General features: G+C 33.4%; 1 protein-coding gene across 1 annotated transcript in view; it reads left to right on the top strand.

The window, feature by feature from the left end:
- Window positions 1–19,365, top strand: part of LOC129236084 (calcium-activated potassium channel slowpoke) — a 282,580-nt gene that overhangs the window by 198,940 nt on the left and 64,275 nt on the right. Inside the window, exons 13-14 of the mRNA XM_054870285.1 lie at window positions 3,750–3,908; window positions 9,159–9,235. Of these exons, the coding sequence (XP_054726260.1) occupies window positions 3,750–3,908; window positions 9,159–9,235 (236 nt within the window). The remainder of the gene's footprint in view (window positions 1–3,749; window positions 3,909–9,158; window positions 9,236–19,365) is intronic.

Raw genomic sequence — 19,365 nt, 5'->3', positions numbered from 1 at the left:
GTCACCACCCGATGCAAAAAACCCTTCCGATTTTGTCGCTCGATCAGCAATTCGCACGTAAAAAATCGCCGTTCGACGTCGCGCAGCTTCAACTCGTACGGGACCCAATGTCCTTGCTTTTGGATCATTCCCATCGCTTTTAGACGCTTGCAAACGGTTGATTTATCAACGCCCAATGATTCAGCAAGCTCTTCTTGGGTTTGGCACGAGTCCTCGTTTACCAATTCCCCCAATTCCGCGTCCTCGAACTTTTTGGGCTGGCCAAGACGCTCCTTGTCTTCGGTGTGAAAATCACCACTTTTGAATCGTCGAAACCAGTACTCACATGTTGAAATCGACGGAGTATGGTCTGGGTAGGCCTCCTGCAGCAATTCACGGGCTTGGGCTGTATTTTTTTTTTTCAAATTGAAGCAGAAAAGCAAAGCTTCCCGCAAATTGCGTTTCGACGGCACGAAAGTTGACATACTCGGAGCACGAAAACACTGCGTTGTTTATACTTCAGCGAAATGACAGATACTGATAAACAAAGCCTAGGGACGAGGCTTTGTCATGAATATATATTCAGTATTGCTAACGCGATAAAGTGATAATCGGAATCGAAGTGACCTAATATTCTTAAATATTTTGAGTGATTTACTTGGTTACCTTTGAACTACTTATACTATTTTAACATATTTATGTGTATTATATTCAATAAATTAAATTCATTTTAAATGCAAATATAAAATAAATTTTACATCAACTACTTAAAATTAAAAAACGCTCTATATTTTCTTTCGCTAGTGCGTCTCTTTATGAATTCCAAATCTTTTTTTAGTTATTTGGAATGTTTAAGGTCTTGCATACGTTTTTTCTGTACTGACTTAGATAACATACATATAAAACAAATTTTTCTAATACCAAAAATTCATTCCAAATCAATTTTTACAACCTAATCGCACACGACTCAAACCACTTACATAGCTGCCTGCCTGCCTTGTGCATTACTTAGTAGTAAATAAAACATTAAACAAATAACAACAACAAAAATACACTACCAGTACCTACAAGTAAAGCAAACGGTTAGAACATTTCGAGATTTAGATGAAAAAAAAAAAATATATATATAATTACTTTATTTAACTAAAACTGTGATACCAATGAGTCTACACTCATGCCACTTATTTGCCGTCTGAAAAACGACTGGACGAGTGTGTGAATACATGTGAAATGAGCGCGCAGAGTTCGGCTGCCGAGTACTCGGAGACGTGGCTCTCACAAATTTATTTTTCACCATAGGTAATGGCAAAGCCTGGTAAATCTATCATCCTTGGCAAGTACCACCTGGTACAATGAATTTTCTTGTGATCACTGTTCGCTGTTCGCGCACCAATGAATTTCCTTTTAGGTCATCCAAAATCAGTTATTGCGCCAGGAAATATCGGTGCTGTGCGCAAAATGATTGAGCAAGATCGTCATGTCACACACCGTGAGATTGAAGCTCCTACACATAAAATAAAAAAAAATCACTGGAAACGCAGCTAAGCAAAGTACATCGAAAGTTGGTTCAAACGAATGTAAAAGAGTATTGATGATCATGAAGAATATTTTGAATAGCCGTTTTCCATCACCACTGCTCATTTTTCAAACCTGTACCTAGAATCAAATGTTACTTGAGGTGTGGCCAACATCGTACCGTTAACTGGTTCTCAACGATTATATTCTTATTGGGTGGTATCAGTGACCAACTGATTTCTTTCGCCGTGTACATAAGAATGCCAGCAAAAATGAATTGAAGAAAAGCCGTTCCATTCGAACCAGCGTCATGTGCTTCTAACTCCAAATGCATGTTGGCTGTTCAACGTAGTTCGATCTTGTCTATTGTATGGTCTTTCGTCATTCTAATGTACAACACATTAGTTTTGGTGTAGTGGCATCACCTTTAATGAATGCGCCTTGGCAGTCAGTGTCACATTGTTGTACTAAGGAGCGATTTAGTTGCGTTAGTATAATTGATCCATATTTCTTCCGTTAATCCTACATATGTACATACATACCTATGTATTTGGTTTTACATTAAAAAGAACAGAAAAACAAAATGAGAACATTGAAATTGATTCATATTTGCTAAACAGTTAATGGTGTTTTTTTTTACCCCCACAAGAAGGGGGGTTTCTGTCGCCATTTCATATGCTTCGCAGGAATTTTCAAATCCCGACAATTCCGGGACTTTAAAATATCGGGAACGCGGGATTTACATGCCTAATAGGTTTTTATTTATATAAATTTACTAATACCAAATTATGCTTCGTAAGCATTTTCCAACCCCGCAAATTCCGGGATATTTGGGACTTTATAAGATCGGGATCCTGGGACTGGCATCCTTAATAGAGTTTTATTTGTAATTCACTAACACCCAATTTGTTTCATCCACCAGCATTTACCTGTACTTAATCTAAATCTCGAAATTTCAAAGCCTAGGACTTCAGTTGTGACTATTTCCAATAAAATTTCAAACTAAATGACACAAAATTGTAGGTACATAGTATACATATACACAATATTTAAATAAATGACAATGCCCACACTTTAAAAAGTAGGTATTTATTTAGCTTTGTACAGTAAAATCCCCCAAAAGCAGCTAAGAAACGTTGTGCTTACTCGCGCTGTACAGTCACGTACACCCATGTTTACCCCATCAACTTTTAGTAACATTTTTTTAACAAATGAAATTGCTTGCTTCCCACCACTCGAAACACTCCTCAATCCACTAATATTTGTGCCTAAAACTTACTTACCACACCTCATGTCATGAGCAGCAAATCGCGGTGCTCAACTAACCAAATCACTCCCCAGTCTTATAAGTACTTATCACCACCTCATGGAGCACACGGTCTAATTTTCACTATTTGCTGCATGTTTTTGTCACATTTTTTGTAATCCTCCTGTGAATGCGCAGCAATTTATTTACACCATTCTGCATATATCAACCCTCAACCTTCCACTCTCCCCCCCTAATATGAGGTAATAATATTTCGGCTTTTGAACAAAATGCAATTTGTTCAAATCACTTTGTTTGTGTACAACTGCGCCCCGCAATAACAAGAAGAACATACGAACATTTTCCCCACTTTTACCATCCTTTTATGTAATGCAATCATCATAACAACAATAACAACAGAAGATTATAAGCACGCAAGTAAATTAATATTCATCGTTGGCATGTGCCCTGTCGTCTTGACATCACCTACACCAATCTCTTCGTCGCTCGAGAAATGTTAATGTGTTTTGTCTACCGAATGTATCATACAGCTTTCGTAGTTGAAATTTTTTCGCTTAAATAGTTACGAATGAATAAAATATGACATAAATTAATTTTAGTTAATTTTTAAAGCGCATATTTTTTTCTATTTTTTATTGTACTTACATACTTTTTGTTAATGAATTTTTGCATGCGTGTTCCTTTTTGCATAATTGAAATTTGTAAATTTTTTGCATATTTTAAATATCACAAAACCGCAAGAACCCTCACCCATCTTTTCACTTGAAGCATGAATTTTTGTCTACTCGCGCTTGGTGTGCGTGCTTTTTGTACATACTGTTGCGCATTCTGTAAATACTGGATATAACATTTTTTACTTCGTTACTATAAAATACGATTTATACTTTTCTCAAACTACTTTTCATAGATATTAGAGTATTTGATTGCCTGTTTGTATTTGAAAAATTATTTTTAAAATATGCAATTATTTCACACGTCGTGTCAACAGACTGTGCTTTTCGAAACTGAAACTATTGCTGGTGGCTATCGAAATCAAAGGTGCCGAAGAGGGTGCGGACAGCAAAATATCTATAAATCCGCGTAACGCAAAAATACAGGCCAACACACAGGGCTTCTTTATAGCGCAAAGTGCTGACGAAGTAAAGCGGTGAGTAAGAAGATAAAAAAAAATCATATACGAATAAAATTTGTTTATGTTTGCCTGGCATCAAAGTCTTTTTAATTTAGGTATAATGATTAATAACGGCATAAAAATGTAAGATAATAAAAAATCGGGTCCAAAATTGAATATTCCTAAGGATTTTTTTATGTTTGTATGAACTTCCTCGTATAAAACACCAAATCGAGATTTAACAGACAAAAGCAAACTTTGAAACCTAAGAAAGGATGTTTTTTCTCTCGAACTGTCATGATGGAAAGAATAATGAGATGGCGCCTATCGTGGTACCGTTACTTTGTTCTCATTGAATTTGACAATGAGTTACGTCATTTTAGCACCAGTATGGCCAGACTACCATTTTAGTAACTTGATTTAGCTTTTTTTTTATTATTTAGTCTCAGAGTTTTAGTTATTTCTTCATGACATTTTTCTAGCCTATTCTAATTAAAAGTAATGTTTATAATTTTATAAAGTATACATTTTTTCTAAAATTAGTTCAATAATTCACTCAGTTTTATTTAGCTTTACTTTTTTCAACATCTGGTCGCATTGCCCGCGATTGCAGTTGTTGTTGGTGTTTTTCTGCTTTCAGCAGTCAAATCTCTCTCTCTCTCGCTATTGCAGTGTTGCCTAGCTTTAGATGTAAAAACGCACTAAAATGCGCATTTAAAGAAAATAAAACACCAAATTTTTATTGAATCACTTAAAGAACTTTGTATGCGTGACAAATTGTCTTTAAAATGTGCGTTTTTTTTTAATGTATTATGGTTATGTACAATTAAATTTATGGGGCTTTTGTTAAGTGAACGACTTTTTTGCTATATTTGCGGTTATGTAACAAGATATGGTACTCTTTTTGTAAAAATGTCGTTATGGTTTCTTCAGTATTTTCTAGTACTTTGTTGCTTATTTTAACTATGAATACACCTCTAAATGCCTTATGTCCCACTAAGGATTTAGGACCAGAAGAAACGGTGACACCTTTATGGTTTTAATTCGCATTCAGTAAATTCAAACACTTTTTAAAATGTGTAAAAAGGTTTCCAATGTTAAGAAGAGTTGACAGAGGGGCATTTAATATTCTTGCTTAACCTTAAAAGAGGCAAAAAATTAAATTTACCCTTTCAAAATATCAAATTTTATAAGAACCAATAAATTTTCATTAAGACTAAAATCTTCTCAGAGTGACCTTTCTTAACATTCTTTTGTTTAAAATAATTTTTTTTTTTTAACATAACCATTTTGATATATAAAAAGGCACTAAATCTTTTTTCTATCATTCTTGTCGGACTGTGTTATTATTCACCTAATGTTTGTAGCCCAGCTGAAGACTTTTTCGACTTACCTTTGGTAAAATTATGTTCTTTAACCAATAAGTATACACAATGTACGTCGTCCAAGCATTTTAATAAAAATCAGAAATTCCCTTTATTTTGTTTATTTCAAGACTTAAACATAATTATAGTTTTTACAGACCACTTAGAGCTAATATGAACTTACAATACTACAGATAGTTAAATGAATAAATGAAAAAAAAAATTTGATAAATTTATAAAATTCATTCTTTGACAACGAAAAGTCAAGAGGAATGGAACTCGAGATCTCATTGAATTTTCTTAGAGCGCGGGCAATATTAACATAAGAGAATAATTCGTTTTAAGATAAAATGGGTAGGTGTTGCGTAGAGATCTAGTAGGAATATGAAAATGAATGCCGCGTAATAGGGATGAACAATCAATTTCCCCTTCAATTATATTATACTAAAAACAAAAGACAGTGAGAGTATAGACCTTCTACTCTCTAGAGATTTTAAGTTAAATACAATCAAATGGGAGTTAGAGGAAGGGATAGGATTTGAGAATTTTAACGACCTGAGATCATATTTAAGAAACACCTTCTGTACACGTTGGTGGATAATATTGCTTACTCTAATTTAGAGCGCACAAAGGAAGTGAAAAGTAATTTGAGAGAGAAAAGGTGTGAGAACTTCAAGTTATTACGCCAAATAAAACGTAAGATTGAGTAAGAAGTGGATACAACAACGCCAAAGATCACACCTATACAGATCTATAAATTCATGAACAGATTAAAGTATTAGCAATACTTTAAGATGACTGAAACACATTTTCTGTTTTGGCAAAAGTAACATGAATACATTTCTTGATATTTAGAGAGAAACCAGAGTTACTGCATTAATTTCCGACTGCAGCGGGGACATCAGAAATCGTTTTAGAGGTATGGTTCCTTCGGCAAAATTTCTTATTCTGATCCCTAGAATATGATTTTCACAGAGCAATGGGCGATTTTTTTGCCTTCCCACAAATCGACCCGGCCTAATGTACAGTAACCTTGAACAGGCAGCTGCGGTTGTCGAGCATTTAGAAACATATATTTACATACATATATGGGTGCAAACATATTTACGGAGCCGCGGGCACTCGATCTGACAAAAATTGAATATTGGCAAATAATTCTACGCGAAATATTCCAATATTGACTATTTTCGAATTGTCGAGAAAATTAGCATATGGGCGGCTCGTTTTATGAATGAAAGTACTTGCTCTTAGAACTATGAGCTCGAATTTATAAATCAATTTTTTGATGATGAGTTTTTGTTGCACAGTACAATAGTTGAAACTGTTCGGCGCCGCCGCGACTGTTCAGCGCTATGGCAACTAGGATGATGGCCGCTACGCCTGCGCCTATTAATGCATTTTGTTCTTGTAGTCGCTAGGCATAGAATTTTAGCTTTGGACGACATACGCATTTACAGGAATAAAGTGAGTGGCCTGTGTGTGCGGTTGTATGTATATGCATATGTGTATATTAATAAGCATTGTTTTGCTGGAAGTTCAGAACACAAATATGTATGTACGTACATAGGCTAGGCCATAGTATAGCTTACATACATATGTATAAAAAATTCAAACCAAGCGTCCTACGAATGTTTGTGTGTATGTTAGTACGTCTGTGTAACATACGCGCTACGACGCTCATAATAGCAACCGCGTGTGCTGTATTGCGTCCGTATTTTTATATTCGTAAATATTTTCATTTTTAAATGTTTACCGCAATTATGCCGAAAAATAATGCAGAAAAGTGTCGTGAATATCGACAGAAAAAAACAACAATTGACACGGTATTTCAAAGATGTGTTGCCAACATCGAAACCAAAGCATTTGTATCACATTTTAGCTATCATAAGCCACTCATATCATTTGTTGAAATTGAAAACATTGAGGATGAATAAAATATGAACTTTATAGCAATATTATAATGAACCTATAATTATCCCGCTCCTAATGCTGCCTTCGTCTCATTCTCTCTCAGTTTGTTTTACGGAAGGTTTCACTTCTATCGCGTCTAACCGTTAGACTGGTATTTTTTTTTTTTAGTGTATGGAATTCATTTTTTTTTTTTTCAAGTTGAAGGTCATTAAATTTTATTAAATGTAGCTTAACTAGTTTTAAAAATAATTGAATTTAAATGCCCCGCATGCTCGTTGACGCAAGTGCGGCATCTTAGTAAAAAGTTGTTCATTGCTGCTTTGAGAGTTGCGACAGGAATAGCCGCAATTGTTGGATTTGTTTTATAAACTTCTTGTTTACATAAACCCCACAAGAAAAAGTCAGGTGCAGTAAGGTCAGGTGACCTGGGGGGCCAACGAAATTCGGAGTTTCTTGAAATCAGTTTATTGGGAAATTTTCGTCGCAACTCTGTCATAACAGTCTGGGCTATGTGAAACGTTGCCCCATCTTGTTGAAACCACACAGAGTTGAAAGGAATTCTCTTTCGGCGTAGTTCTGGATAGAAAAATTCTTTCAGCATTTTCAAATAACGGTTTCCAGTAACCGTAAGGGTGTGACCATGTTCTTAAAAAAAATAAGGCCCGACAATACAGCGTGAAGAAACCGCACACCACACTGTCACGCGAAGAGGATGCAATTCCGTCTCCTGGAGTATCTGTGGGTTAGAAGTACTCCATATTCGACAATTTTGTTTGTTCACATTGCCGTTTAAATCGAAATGGGCCTCATCAGACATGAAAAGGCAGTTTAACATGTTTTGGTCTTCTTCCACCATTTGCAGGATCTTCTGGCAAAATTCCAAGCGAATCGGCAAGTCTGCTGCATTCAGTTTGTTAACCATTTGAATTTTGTAGGGAAATAAGTCTAAATCTTTGTGCATTATTGTTTGCAAAGACTGTCGGCTGACACCAAGTTGAGCAGATAAGCTTCTTGTTGAAACCCTTGGATTGCTTTGTATAGCTGCAGCTACAGCAGCGATCGTTTCCTCCGTCCGAACTGGTGGGTTTCGATGATAAGGCCTTCTTGCGACTGTTCCTTGCTCAGCAAAATTATTCACCAGTCTCATTATGGTCCATCTGCTCGGGGGATCGCCGCCAAACATCCGCCTGTACTCTCTCTGTACCAAAACTACGGACTCCAGTGCGTGATAGCGGCGGACTATCCAAATTCTTGTTTGCGTGTCCCAGTTATCCATTTTAATAAATTTTAAAGATCAATCTGCAAATTAAAACAAAAATGGAACAGATAACTTAAAAAGAAAAAAAGTTATTCAATTTTTTTTTTGGTAGCGGCTTTCATTAGCCACCCTGTATAACTGTAGTGTACTAAAAAAAATCATCAATATCGAATAATATCGTAAAAATTACGTCAAAGTTGAAAAAATAGAGAAAAAATAAAAAAATTCAAAATACCTCCGTCTACAGTCTCGTCAGTTGTCATTTCAGAAAAATTGTCAAATCACTGTCAAAAAGGCTTGTTTTTCGAAATCGGATGGAAAATTGGCGAAGTTAGGAGTGATTCTTCACATCAATTGTCAATTGTCAAATCACTGTCAAAAAGGCTTGTTTTTCGAAATCGGATGGAAATTGGCGAAGTTAGGAGTGATTCTTCACATCAACCTACTGAAAAAAAATTATGGCCATAAAATGAGATTTTGGGGGTGTATTGGAAATTTCTCCTATACCATTTTGTTTAGTTTTTCTATAGCCATAAGTTGTGCTAGGTCTCCATAAAAGTATATTTAATTTTTTTTTTGTCACACAGTGTAATACAAATAATAAATAATAAAAATAATAAAACTTAGCAAAAAAAATTCTGCTGCTTTTATTGTAAACCCAACTGTAAATAATCTTGGAAAAATTCATATATGCTAAGTGTGCTTGCTTAAGAGTTTATGGTCTTTAAATGATCGCATTTTTACATATTCCAGCGCCTGGTTCTATTGCAAGGCCTGTCACGAGGACATCAAAGATGAAACGTTAATCAAGAAGTGTAAATGCAAAAACTGTAAGTAAACTTTTCATAACTATACGAATGCAATGAAATGATTTGAAGAAAACGATTATTTACTTAGTTTTATTTTCATATAGTAAAAATTAATTTCGCATAATTTTGATTCTGTGATAAGAGTTTTTGAATTTGGTTTATCACTTCAATTTTGTTTCATCTATCTCTTATTATTTAAAGGAAACTATGGTATATAGAAAAACCAATGCGCTATGTATTATTCGAGATAAAACTGTAATTTTCCGAATATTGAGTGCTGTGAAATTGTGCAACAGTGCAATAAAAAAATTGCAGTAGTCACAAATGTACAAATTAAAATTATTTAACGTCTCTTAAATGTCTAAGTCTATATGAATTAGAGTATTACACAATTTTTTCAGGTATTTCAAACCCGAAACTCTTTTCATAAACTAAATATATTTATATATACAGTCTACAATATTGAAATTTCGCGCTTATATGCACATAAATATGTTAAGTGTTATTTTCATTTGTCTTCAAATTATTATCATACTTATTCTGTCAGATAAAAAAAAGCTAATTATTTAATTTACATATTTATTTAAATAGAAGAAAAAGTAATATAAATTTCCATACAATACATATAAATATATAATTAAAATGCTCTCTTTTCCAAATATATTTTTTGCATATTTTTTATGTATTGACAATGTTGGCGTGACCCTGCGCAAAACCACAAAAAAAACACTGTCTGTTGTCACCTGCGTATTATCGTTGGAAAAATTTCAAATTAACATTATTTTTTATTTTGCATACACTATTGAATCTATGAAAACCCATTTAAAAATATATAAAAAAAATTATATCACATGAATCGAATCAATACGCATTTCCCGAACAGTGACAGTACAGCCAAGGACCAAATTTGATGATTTAGGTAAATTATGTCTAAACTAGTTTAAAATTATTTATATTATTACGTATGCAAATTTAAAAAAAAAAACTTAATATATTAAAAAAACAAAATCCACACAATAAACAAAAAAACTAGAGAAAATGAGAATAAAAAAATGTACTCCCAGAAACCAAACAATAAACAAACCACACGAAACATTTGTTTAAATTCTACAACTCCGGATGAAAACTATATTAATTTTTATATATATTTTTTTGTGATTTATTTTTGTTTTTCGCAAACATCGTTACCAAATCGAGCCCTACCAACCCAATATCCTCAACCAGAATACCAGCAATTTATTAATTTTTTTTTTCTTAAGCCATTTAACTGGTTACCGCTCTAATTAACAAGTATCCCAGTATATTACAACTAATCTCTTATTACTATTTATTTTTAAATAATTTTTAGTACCCTTGCAATAGCAATTTTCTAAAACCAAGTACTTCAACCCACCTCCTTTCTATTTCTTTCTACTGTTACTAACTTAAAATGCCACATTTAGTTGTTCTCTTCTTTTTTTTAATCTGTTTCATAAAAATAAAACAACTTTTTGTTTGTTTTTTTAATCTATTTCACAAAATATAAAAACATCATCTTTTTGTTTGTTGCCTCCTCACACTAAAAGCCTATTGCTGATTGAAAATATTTAGTCACATATACAAATATAAAACTGTAATTATTTTATAACAAAAACAAAAAAATAAATCATTGAGTTGTGCAGTGTTCGAAGGCGAATTAGTTTTGATTCGTTTATTTCTATGAACCTATATGAGTCGTTTAGAAATTGTAAATAAAACTTGAATTCTAAAAATTTTACTCAAATGATTATTTTAAGAGCACCGTTCTCTAATTCCCTGCTGATTTTTATCCAATGAACTTACAGCATAAATAATGTTGTTGATCTCTCTTTATTATTTCTGAAATTTCATTATTTTCTATCCACTTATTGTAATTAGCCTTCCTTAGATACCACAGTGCCAGCATAACAAAATATACACCTCCGTTCATAAATCTAAACCTCTTTAAAATATTATTTCTAATTTTTTTTTTAATATCTTTTTTTTTTAATTTTTTTGTTTTACTTTTTTTTAATTTGTTTTTATCTTTTTTTAAATTTTTTTTTTAATTTTCTCTCAATTTTTTTTTAATTTTTTAATCTGTTTTTTTAATTTAAATTTTGTTTTTTAAATTTTTTTAAATTTTTGTTTTAAATTTTATTTTTTTTATTTAAAATTTTTTTTTTTTAATTTTTTGCTGTAATTTTTTTTTAGTTTTTTTAAATTTTTTTTTTAATTTTCTGTTTTTTAATTTTTGTTTTTGTTTTTCTTTTTAATTAAAAATAATTTTTTTTTTTTAATCCTTTTTTATTTTTTTTCTATTTTTAGTATTATTAGTTGGAGTATGGTGTTAAGATTTTCTTTCTCGCGCAAAATTTTTTTAATCCGAAACGTATTATGTGCTAGAAGGTCTTCTTAAAATTTTCTCACTCTCAAATGAAATCGCGCTTACGGATTTGAAAAAATTCTGGGATTATCAAAAACATTGGAGAAAGAAATTTAGTTATTAATTTAATTCATGCTACCGACTTTGGCAGTTGAATAAATCGCACTGAGTTGTGAACAAAAATTGAAATCTTACGAGGGTTGTTTAAAAAGTCCGTGCAAAGTCAAAGAGATGTCGCTTATCGAGGTTATGTTTAGTTATTAGTATCTCTTGCTAGAACACACACCAACTTTAAGCCAGATCGACCTATTTCTTTGTGTTTGGCATTCGTTTGAATCGAGGAAGTCGAGTGATTTTGCTTTTCCATCTCGGCAACGCACCAACTCACGTCTCGGCAAATGTGGTCACAAAACTCATGGAAATAGGGTTTCAAATCGTTTCACATCCTCCCTCCTAATAAATAATAATCGAAAGTCGAATGTACTTAGGCCGAGAAATTTGAAATTTCGCCTTATTTTTTTAACAAACCTCGTATGCTAATCCATGTACGATTTTTGGATACATCCTGTGCCATGTCGTCCGAAGGCCCATGAATTGTTTTAATTGGGTCTTCCAACTTATTAAGCTGCCCTTAAGAAAGTATTTGACCGACGTTAGAATTTAATTTATCCAGTTATCGTTCCTTAAGAAGGGTCAATTCTTTTTCCAAGTAAGCCACACGGCAATCAGTGTATGCTCTAAAACAAAATTCGTTTAAATAAAACTACACTTTTTAAATAAAAAAGGATTTACTGTATTTGCGTAGACGCAACCTTTATCAACCAAAGGGCGGGTTGTTTCGACCTCATTCCAGCAGTGCGGAATTTCAATAGGCAGAGCATCGCTAGATAACTTCGGCCACTTTCGATCTGGCTCGATTTCGAAATTCTTTGCCAAAAAATATTACACACAAACTTTTTCATCTGGTTTCAACGAAATGCCACACGATTTTACTTAACCTTTTATTTACATTTTGTCTTTTGCGACATGAACAAACTTAACGTCCATTTTTTGCCGTCCTTACGTTTTGTAGCACAACAAAAACACGATACTGCCTGCTAACCTTTAGAGCAAAAATTTTCATTTCTATGCTTTAGAATTTTAGAATTTTTAGAATTTGCTCTAAAATAAAAAGTAGCTTCTCCAAAAGCACATCAGCTCAACATTAGCAAGTAGCTCAAGCTGGCCGACTCAGCGTGAAAATTAAACATCTCACATCACATTTTCTCTTTTTATTTTGTGTTTATTGAACAACTCATTGATTTTTTGTAACATGACACCGAAATAATTTTTTTTTGATTTCTTTATAATAATTTTTTATGTAAGTTCTATTTCCTGTTTTCTTAGTTCTCAAAGCTTATTAAATAATTTATGTTACTTTTTACTGTCTTTATTTTTCTTTTATTGAATTTATTGAAATAGACATTTTATTATTTTAAAATAGATTTTATTTTATTGAAATAGTAATTAATTTGACATAAACAAATGAGTATAAAAACATATAATTTAATATTTATTCGTTAATTATTAACCTTCCTTTCTTCCCTATACACCCTTTACAAATACATTACTATCCCTTACCACTCCTTCTTTTACCAGCGAATGACCGCTTACACAAAAGCCTGTCTAATTTAATGGAATAATTTGAAAACCAATTTCTTTGACTGATTGCTCACTTTTTCCTGTAAATATGTTTGCGTGCGTTGCATCATTTTCCCTAGACTTCAAGATAAGTAAAAGAAAGAACAAATTTTGGTTAAAAAATAAATCCTGGAAAGAAACTTTTTATTAATTTCTTTTTTTTTTAATCTACTTCCGCAAACTCAAATAGAACGTAAAATTATTTCCAATTTCACACTCACACTGCAACTTTTCTTCCAACACTTTAAAGCTCACAGTTCTAAAATAAAAAAATTATTATTAACTGATTCGCACATTCGTAAAAAATTCAAATTTTTATTTTTTAGTTGTAAAACACATTTTGATACGTACCGAAGGAGTACTAGGAGAATTGTAAGCTGTTGTTGGGTTAGAGAAAATTTTATGAATTACAATTGGAGGTAATAGATTGTTTTTTATAATGTTTTTTTTTTTACTTATACCTCGATCTCAATCTTTTAAATAATTTACTTTTTGAATTAAATTGAGGTTAGAAATTATATTAAAAAAGTTATGAGAGATAATATAATTAATAGTGGTACCATTTTATACACAAACAAGGAAAAAATGGATAGAGGCGAAAAGAATATTTCAACGATGCGCACGTTTAAAAAAGTGGCTAATACGAGGGTTGCCTTTTACATTTTGCGAATAGTAACTGGTTTGAATAAACATAGCTTGCTAGTACTGAAAAAGAGTTGCCGAAAATTGCATTTGTTTGGAAGCTCTTAATAAGTATGTATCAGTAACACCGCATTCACACAGGTAAACATTTGTTGCTCCACTTGTTACTTCTGATACTCGTGCTCTCTCAGCACCTTTTATGTTCTCGTTCTTGTCAATGATGTTGTTGTCTGTAGAATAAAAACTAACAATTTGAAGGTGTGTAAACACGACGGTAACAAAAAAGAGAACACGCAATGTTGAAGCTAGAAAAATTTCGCTGCATGAGCGCAGTCTAATGAAACTTGCCTAATATCAGAAAAGAGAGTTGACAGCATTGAAACTAATAAGTTGTAATAGTTGTATCAGATATAGTAGTGATGGGCAAACTCAGCACATTTGCACTGTGCGGCAGCGTGTGCTTCTGCGTGCTTAAAAGTGCTAGGCGAAGGTGGATAACAAAGCACAGGGAAGAAACGGAAAAATTGAGCGAGTTGTGTCTGTGTTTGTATCCTGAATGAGAGAGCAATTATTCATGAATTCTTACCAGGGATGCCAACTTTTAACTTCATATCAACAAATTTCTAAAAAAAATAGTTTTTTTTGGTAGATTTTTCTTCAATAACTAAATTTAATACATATTAAACTTTCTATTATAATAATGAATTAAGATAATGAAGAACAATAAACAAGCAATTAAACATTTCAAAAGCTCGCGTAATACTGTTTTTTAATTGCTAGATGTAAAGAAGATTAAGACCTCTGAAAATATTCAATTTGAGATTAAATTAAAATCTTACATATTGGAAAGCAATGACAGTTAAATCTTCAATAATATTGATCACTGCATATTCTGACGAATCTGTAAATTATTCACACTTATCTTATAATTACTTAAATGTTTTTTGAGATCGGATATATTTTTTTAAATTGATGTTTTTTAAATTGAGCTAAGAAATCCAGAAAATCAAATTTTTTAGCAAATTACTTTATAAAATTGCAAACTCTCTTCAGCTACCGAAGTTTGTCAAATGTTTCAGAATTTTTAGCTACTATATGATACCATTTTTTCTTTTATCATATTTTTCATAAAAAGTGGACGTGATTGACAACTAATTTCGCCCATCTAAATCCAATACACTCTGATATGTACAACTGCAAATAAAAATAAACAACCAAGAGTATATATAATACTTATGTATATAAATCATGAATAATAAAATGAACAATTTCCAAAATTGATTCCCACATTTAACAACTGCGGCAACTCTTACTCATAAGTTTTGACATTTCATAAATAAAATCAGTTTTTTCGTGATTTCTTCATTTTTCGACGATATTTTTTGAGACCGTAAGTTACATACTATTGTCGCATAAAAAACCACTAATATTAAGTGTATTTGTATGGTGTGGATGCAGTGAAAGTGCTGAAAATTCTATTTAAAAATTTGAAACGGCGAACGTCAAAACAAAGTGCACAGTGTTCAACTGCCGACAAAAACATAAATTTATTTCTAATGTGTAATATATTATTCTGTTTTAACTTTTAATTTAGATAAGCAAAGTTAAATAAAATATTAAATATAAAACATTTGGTTCAGCATGACCTCAAATAAAAGAACATTGTTTAATTTGAATCCGAAGTGGGGGGTAACTTTTTTATGCAAATATGTAGACGGAGAATCACAATGCCTTGTATGTGAAAAACGTGTGGTGTGTAAGGTTTTTAACATAAAGAGACATTATGAGCTGCACAGGAGTGAATATGATGAATATGTAGGAGAAGAAAGGAAAAGTATATACAAATCCTTAAGTCTAAACGAAGAGCCCGATTCGATGTGCCAAATTACAGAAGGTCGGAAAAATTCAAATTATTAAAATTTTTGTTTAATTTCTTAGGAAAGCGAAGATTACGTTGTAGATGCAAAGCGTGCAACTTATGAAATCGCGTTAAACCTTTCTTTTGAGAATCGTGCATTTTCGGATGGCGAATTGGTGAAGTCTTGTATATTATGTATTTGACAAAAGTACAGATATATCCGACATAGTCCAATTAGCGATTTTTATCCGAGGAGTTGATGCCCACCTAAATATATGTGAAGAACCTTTGGACATTATTCCAATGAAAGGGACGACTAAAGGTGAAGATTTATTTCAATGTGTTAATGAATGTACTGAACGCATGGGTGTATCATGGCGAAAAGTGGTTTGCGTTGCCACCGATGGTGCGAAATCCATGAGCGGATGCAAACAAATTTCTCTAATCATTTTTGTGTATTTTGTCATACTGTGCGCATTGCCATATGCGTGTGATTTGAATTTGAGAGCAACTAAGTACTCACCAAGAATACCCACTCTGCTATGATAATTTCCTCAATGTTTTTTGAAAAAATCCTCTATTTTTTTAATGGAAACATGTATGAATTGTCCTTTTTAACAAAATAAAATGTATAGCATGCATAGTTTAAATAAAACATGGCTGGTTGAGATTACTGTTCGCTGTTGTGACCAGCATTCTTTAAAAAAATGCACTAACATAAAAACATACGATATACATACATACTTATATGTAAACGAAGTGTAAAGTGATGCTGAATCGTCATGTAAAGTAAGGCAGGATCGTCAAAGTAAAAGATCTATTAACTTACGGAAGAGCTTTAGGGCAAACCTGCCGATTAAAGATTCCTTTGAAAATAAAAGAGATTTTTTGAGTTAGGGCAAACAACTGCCTTCCAACTATCAGTAGTGAGCTGATTGAGCTGCTTGAGCTGACTGAGCTGCTTGAGCTGACTGAGCTGACTTCTGATAGAATGGCTTTATTTTTATACTTTCTTTTTGCCTTGTCATCAATAAAATATACATAATTACAATTAAACATTGTTGCAAGTAAAAATCAATAACAAAGTTGTAAACACTGAAAATACTATACAAATGAAATTCTGCTTAGGTTGACTTAAATTTTATTCAGGGTTAGCTTACTTCACAGTGAGTTATGGCTTTGCTTTGGAGTGGGGTATCATGTGACAAAAAGTGTATTTGGTGTGTGCCATGTGTTTACTTATGTTTCGGGTTTCAAAGAAAAGGGCAAAGAGTTTATGCCATTGAAATTGAAAAGAATTATGTCATTAAAGTGGAGTAAATTGAAGAGTAGAGTGAATTGAAGTGGTTTTCATAATTTGAGTTTGAGTATTAGGAATATTTGGAAGTGAAGTGGAGGTACTCTACAGAAGACAATTGTTTCATTCAGAAAAATATACACCGATTGTCAGTACAAATTTTTCTCCACATAGTTTAGCAACTATGAAACTTTGACATGCGAATATTCAAACTTCTTGATTATAAAATCGCCTATGCTTCTTGATTACAAAAATTATAAAAGTAAATAAAATAGAAATTTGCAAAGATGATGTTAATATTCAAAGAAGCGTTTCCAATAAAAAAAAACCAAAAGCATTTTATTATTTAATATGAACGATCAACACTTCGAAATCCCCTAACATGGAATGAAGTACCCTTATCTGGTAACTTTGCTATTGGCAAAGCTTCACTCTCTTTTTTACAAACACATATGCGTTGCTCAGAAGTGATTAATATACGTACACGCCTATTGCTTACCCTTCTGATGTAAGTTTGTCGCCCCCCCATCTAGCACTTTGCTAGCACGCTCTGCTGCGAGCGTGCCACTCTGCTGCCCGTCCCTAAGATATAGCAACACTCGATAACGGCGTTTGTTTTTGCTTTCACATGGAAATTTATCGTCAAGTGAGCAGAGCCCAGAGCTAGCGAGCAGTAGAAAAGTGGCGAATCGAAGACGCCTAATGAAAACACAATCAAATAATTATGAAAATGATTTCATTGTTTGTCAAAATATTCTCCTTTAAAGTCAATACACTTTTACATGCCTTTGACATGCATTTGAAGTAATTTTGAATGCACTTTTCCCACTCCGGTGGCTTTCACGCATCGCAGACGTTGAAAAACGTTGACGACGCATTTAATTATTATTATTATATTAGGTTCGGGAAGAAAAATAAAATCAATAGTTGTTAAATTAGTGCTGTAAGGCAAATGACCTATTAATTAGCTCTTATCAGGTACGTAAGAATTCACATTTCTTGGTGAAGGATAATTCGTCCTCGGCGTTTGTTTTTCCTTACTTCTCCGAAAACTTCTGGCGAACAAATAGCTCCGTATACCACTCAGAATTGGCTATTTTAAGATCCTCTAGTAGGACAATTGCGATATGATCAGATTTTCCGAAATAACAGGCAATCATTTGCGTCGAGGTACTTCTCCCGCGAACAACTTTTGTTGGATTAAGCTCGTCTTCGAACACCCGTACTGTCGATTGCTGTTTTGTTTCCGACTCATATGCATAGATCTAAGATTCGACACCTGTTACGATGTCCCCGACGTGCTTTGAACCGCCGCGACTGAATTTGGTAGATAGGTACCGGACTAGCGTTCCCCAAGTAGCACTAAAGCTCCATGCTTCAACCAGAGCTGATGAAGTAACAGAGAACGTTGAAGGGATTTAAGTTGGAGCATCAGGAGCACCAGGATGTCGAAGAAAAGAGCATCCAGTGGCCTTAATCGTCTGGCTGCCAAACCCAGTAATTTACATAGCCGCCTAGCTTTAACCCAGCTTTTTTGCGTGTGTGCCGACCGTCAAATGGCCATTAAACACAGAAAATTGAATATTGGAAATTGAACGACGTGGAGTCCAGGACTATCTGCCTCCTGCGTCTTTTATACTGGGCTAATGAGTTTTCAAAATACCACACGAAATAGAGATCCATCTGATCTATGCTTTCCTGGGAAATAAGTTGTGCAATTCCAATTTATGTAACAGCAGTCAAAGAGATGCCGATGACCGGCCGGAGACCTCTGAGACCAATTCAGTCGATGCCGCCCTGGCAAGCTCATCAGCAATTTCATTTGTGTTCTCTCTATGTTCCTCTATGCTCCTATGTTCCTATGTTCTGGAACTAAGATCAGAGACATGCTATCCGCATTCCAAAGACATTTGTTCTCTTCTCTACAGAAATTAACCAATTTCGAGCTACACGAGACTGAATTTATGCATCATTTCTTTACACCAATCGATACAAGTGCGTTTTCCAACGAGAACAAATCTTTTGAAGACAAATGTTTATTCAATATTGAATGTATGCTGGGGTGACTAATGCCTAAGGGCGCCTCTATCTCAAGATATGTCACACGACGGCCCTACCTTCCCAATTTATTCACAACATCGGCTGTTTCTGGCAAAACTACCGTTTTTGGACGGCCTTTACGAAATTCATCCTGCAAATATCAACGCCCACGATGGTACTTGTTGTACCAGCGTTTCACAGTGGCTAAGTGTGGTGCTTCGAAGCCAAATGTCGCAGGAAGTTGATCAATG

The sequence above is a fragment of the Anastrepha obliqua genome, chromosome 1 (genome assembly GCF_027943255.1).
Source record: "Anastrepha obliqua isolate idAnaObli1 chromosome 1, idAnaObli1_1.0, whole genome shotgun sequence".
In the NCBI taxonomy this organism is placed as follows: Eukaryota; Metazoa; Arthropoda; class Insecta; order Diptera; family Tephritidae; genus Anastrepha; species Anastrepha obliqua.
Note: the sequence above shows the minus strand (reverse complement) of the source record. Positions and strands in the feature narration are given on the sequence as shown.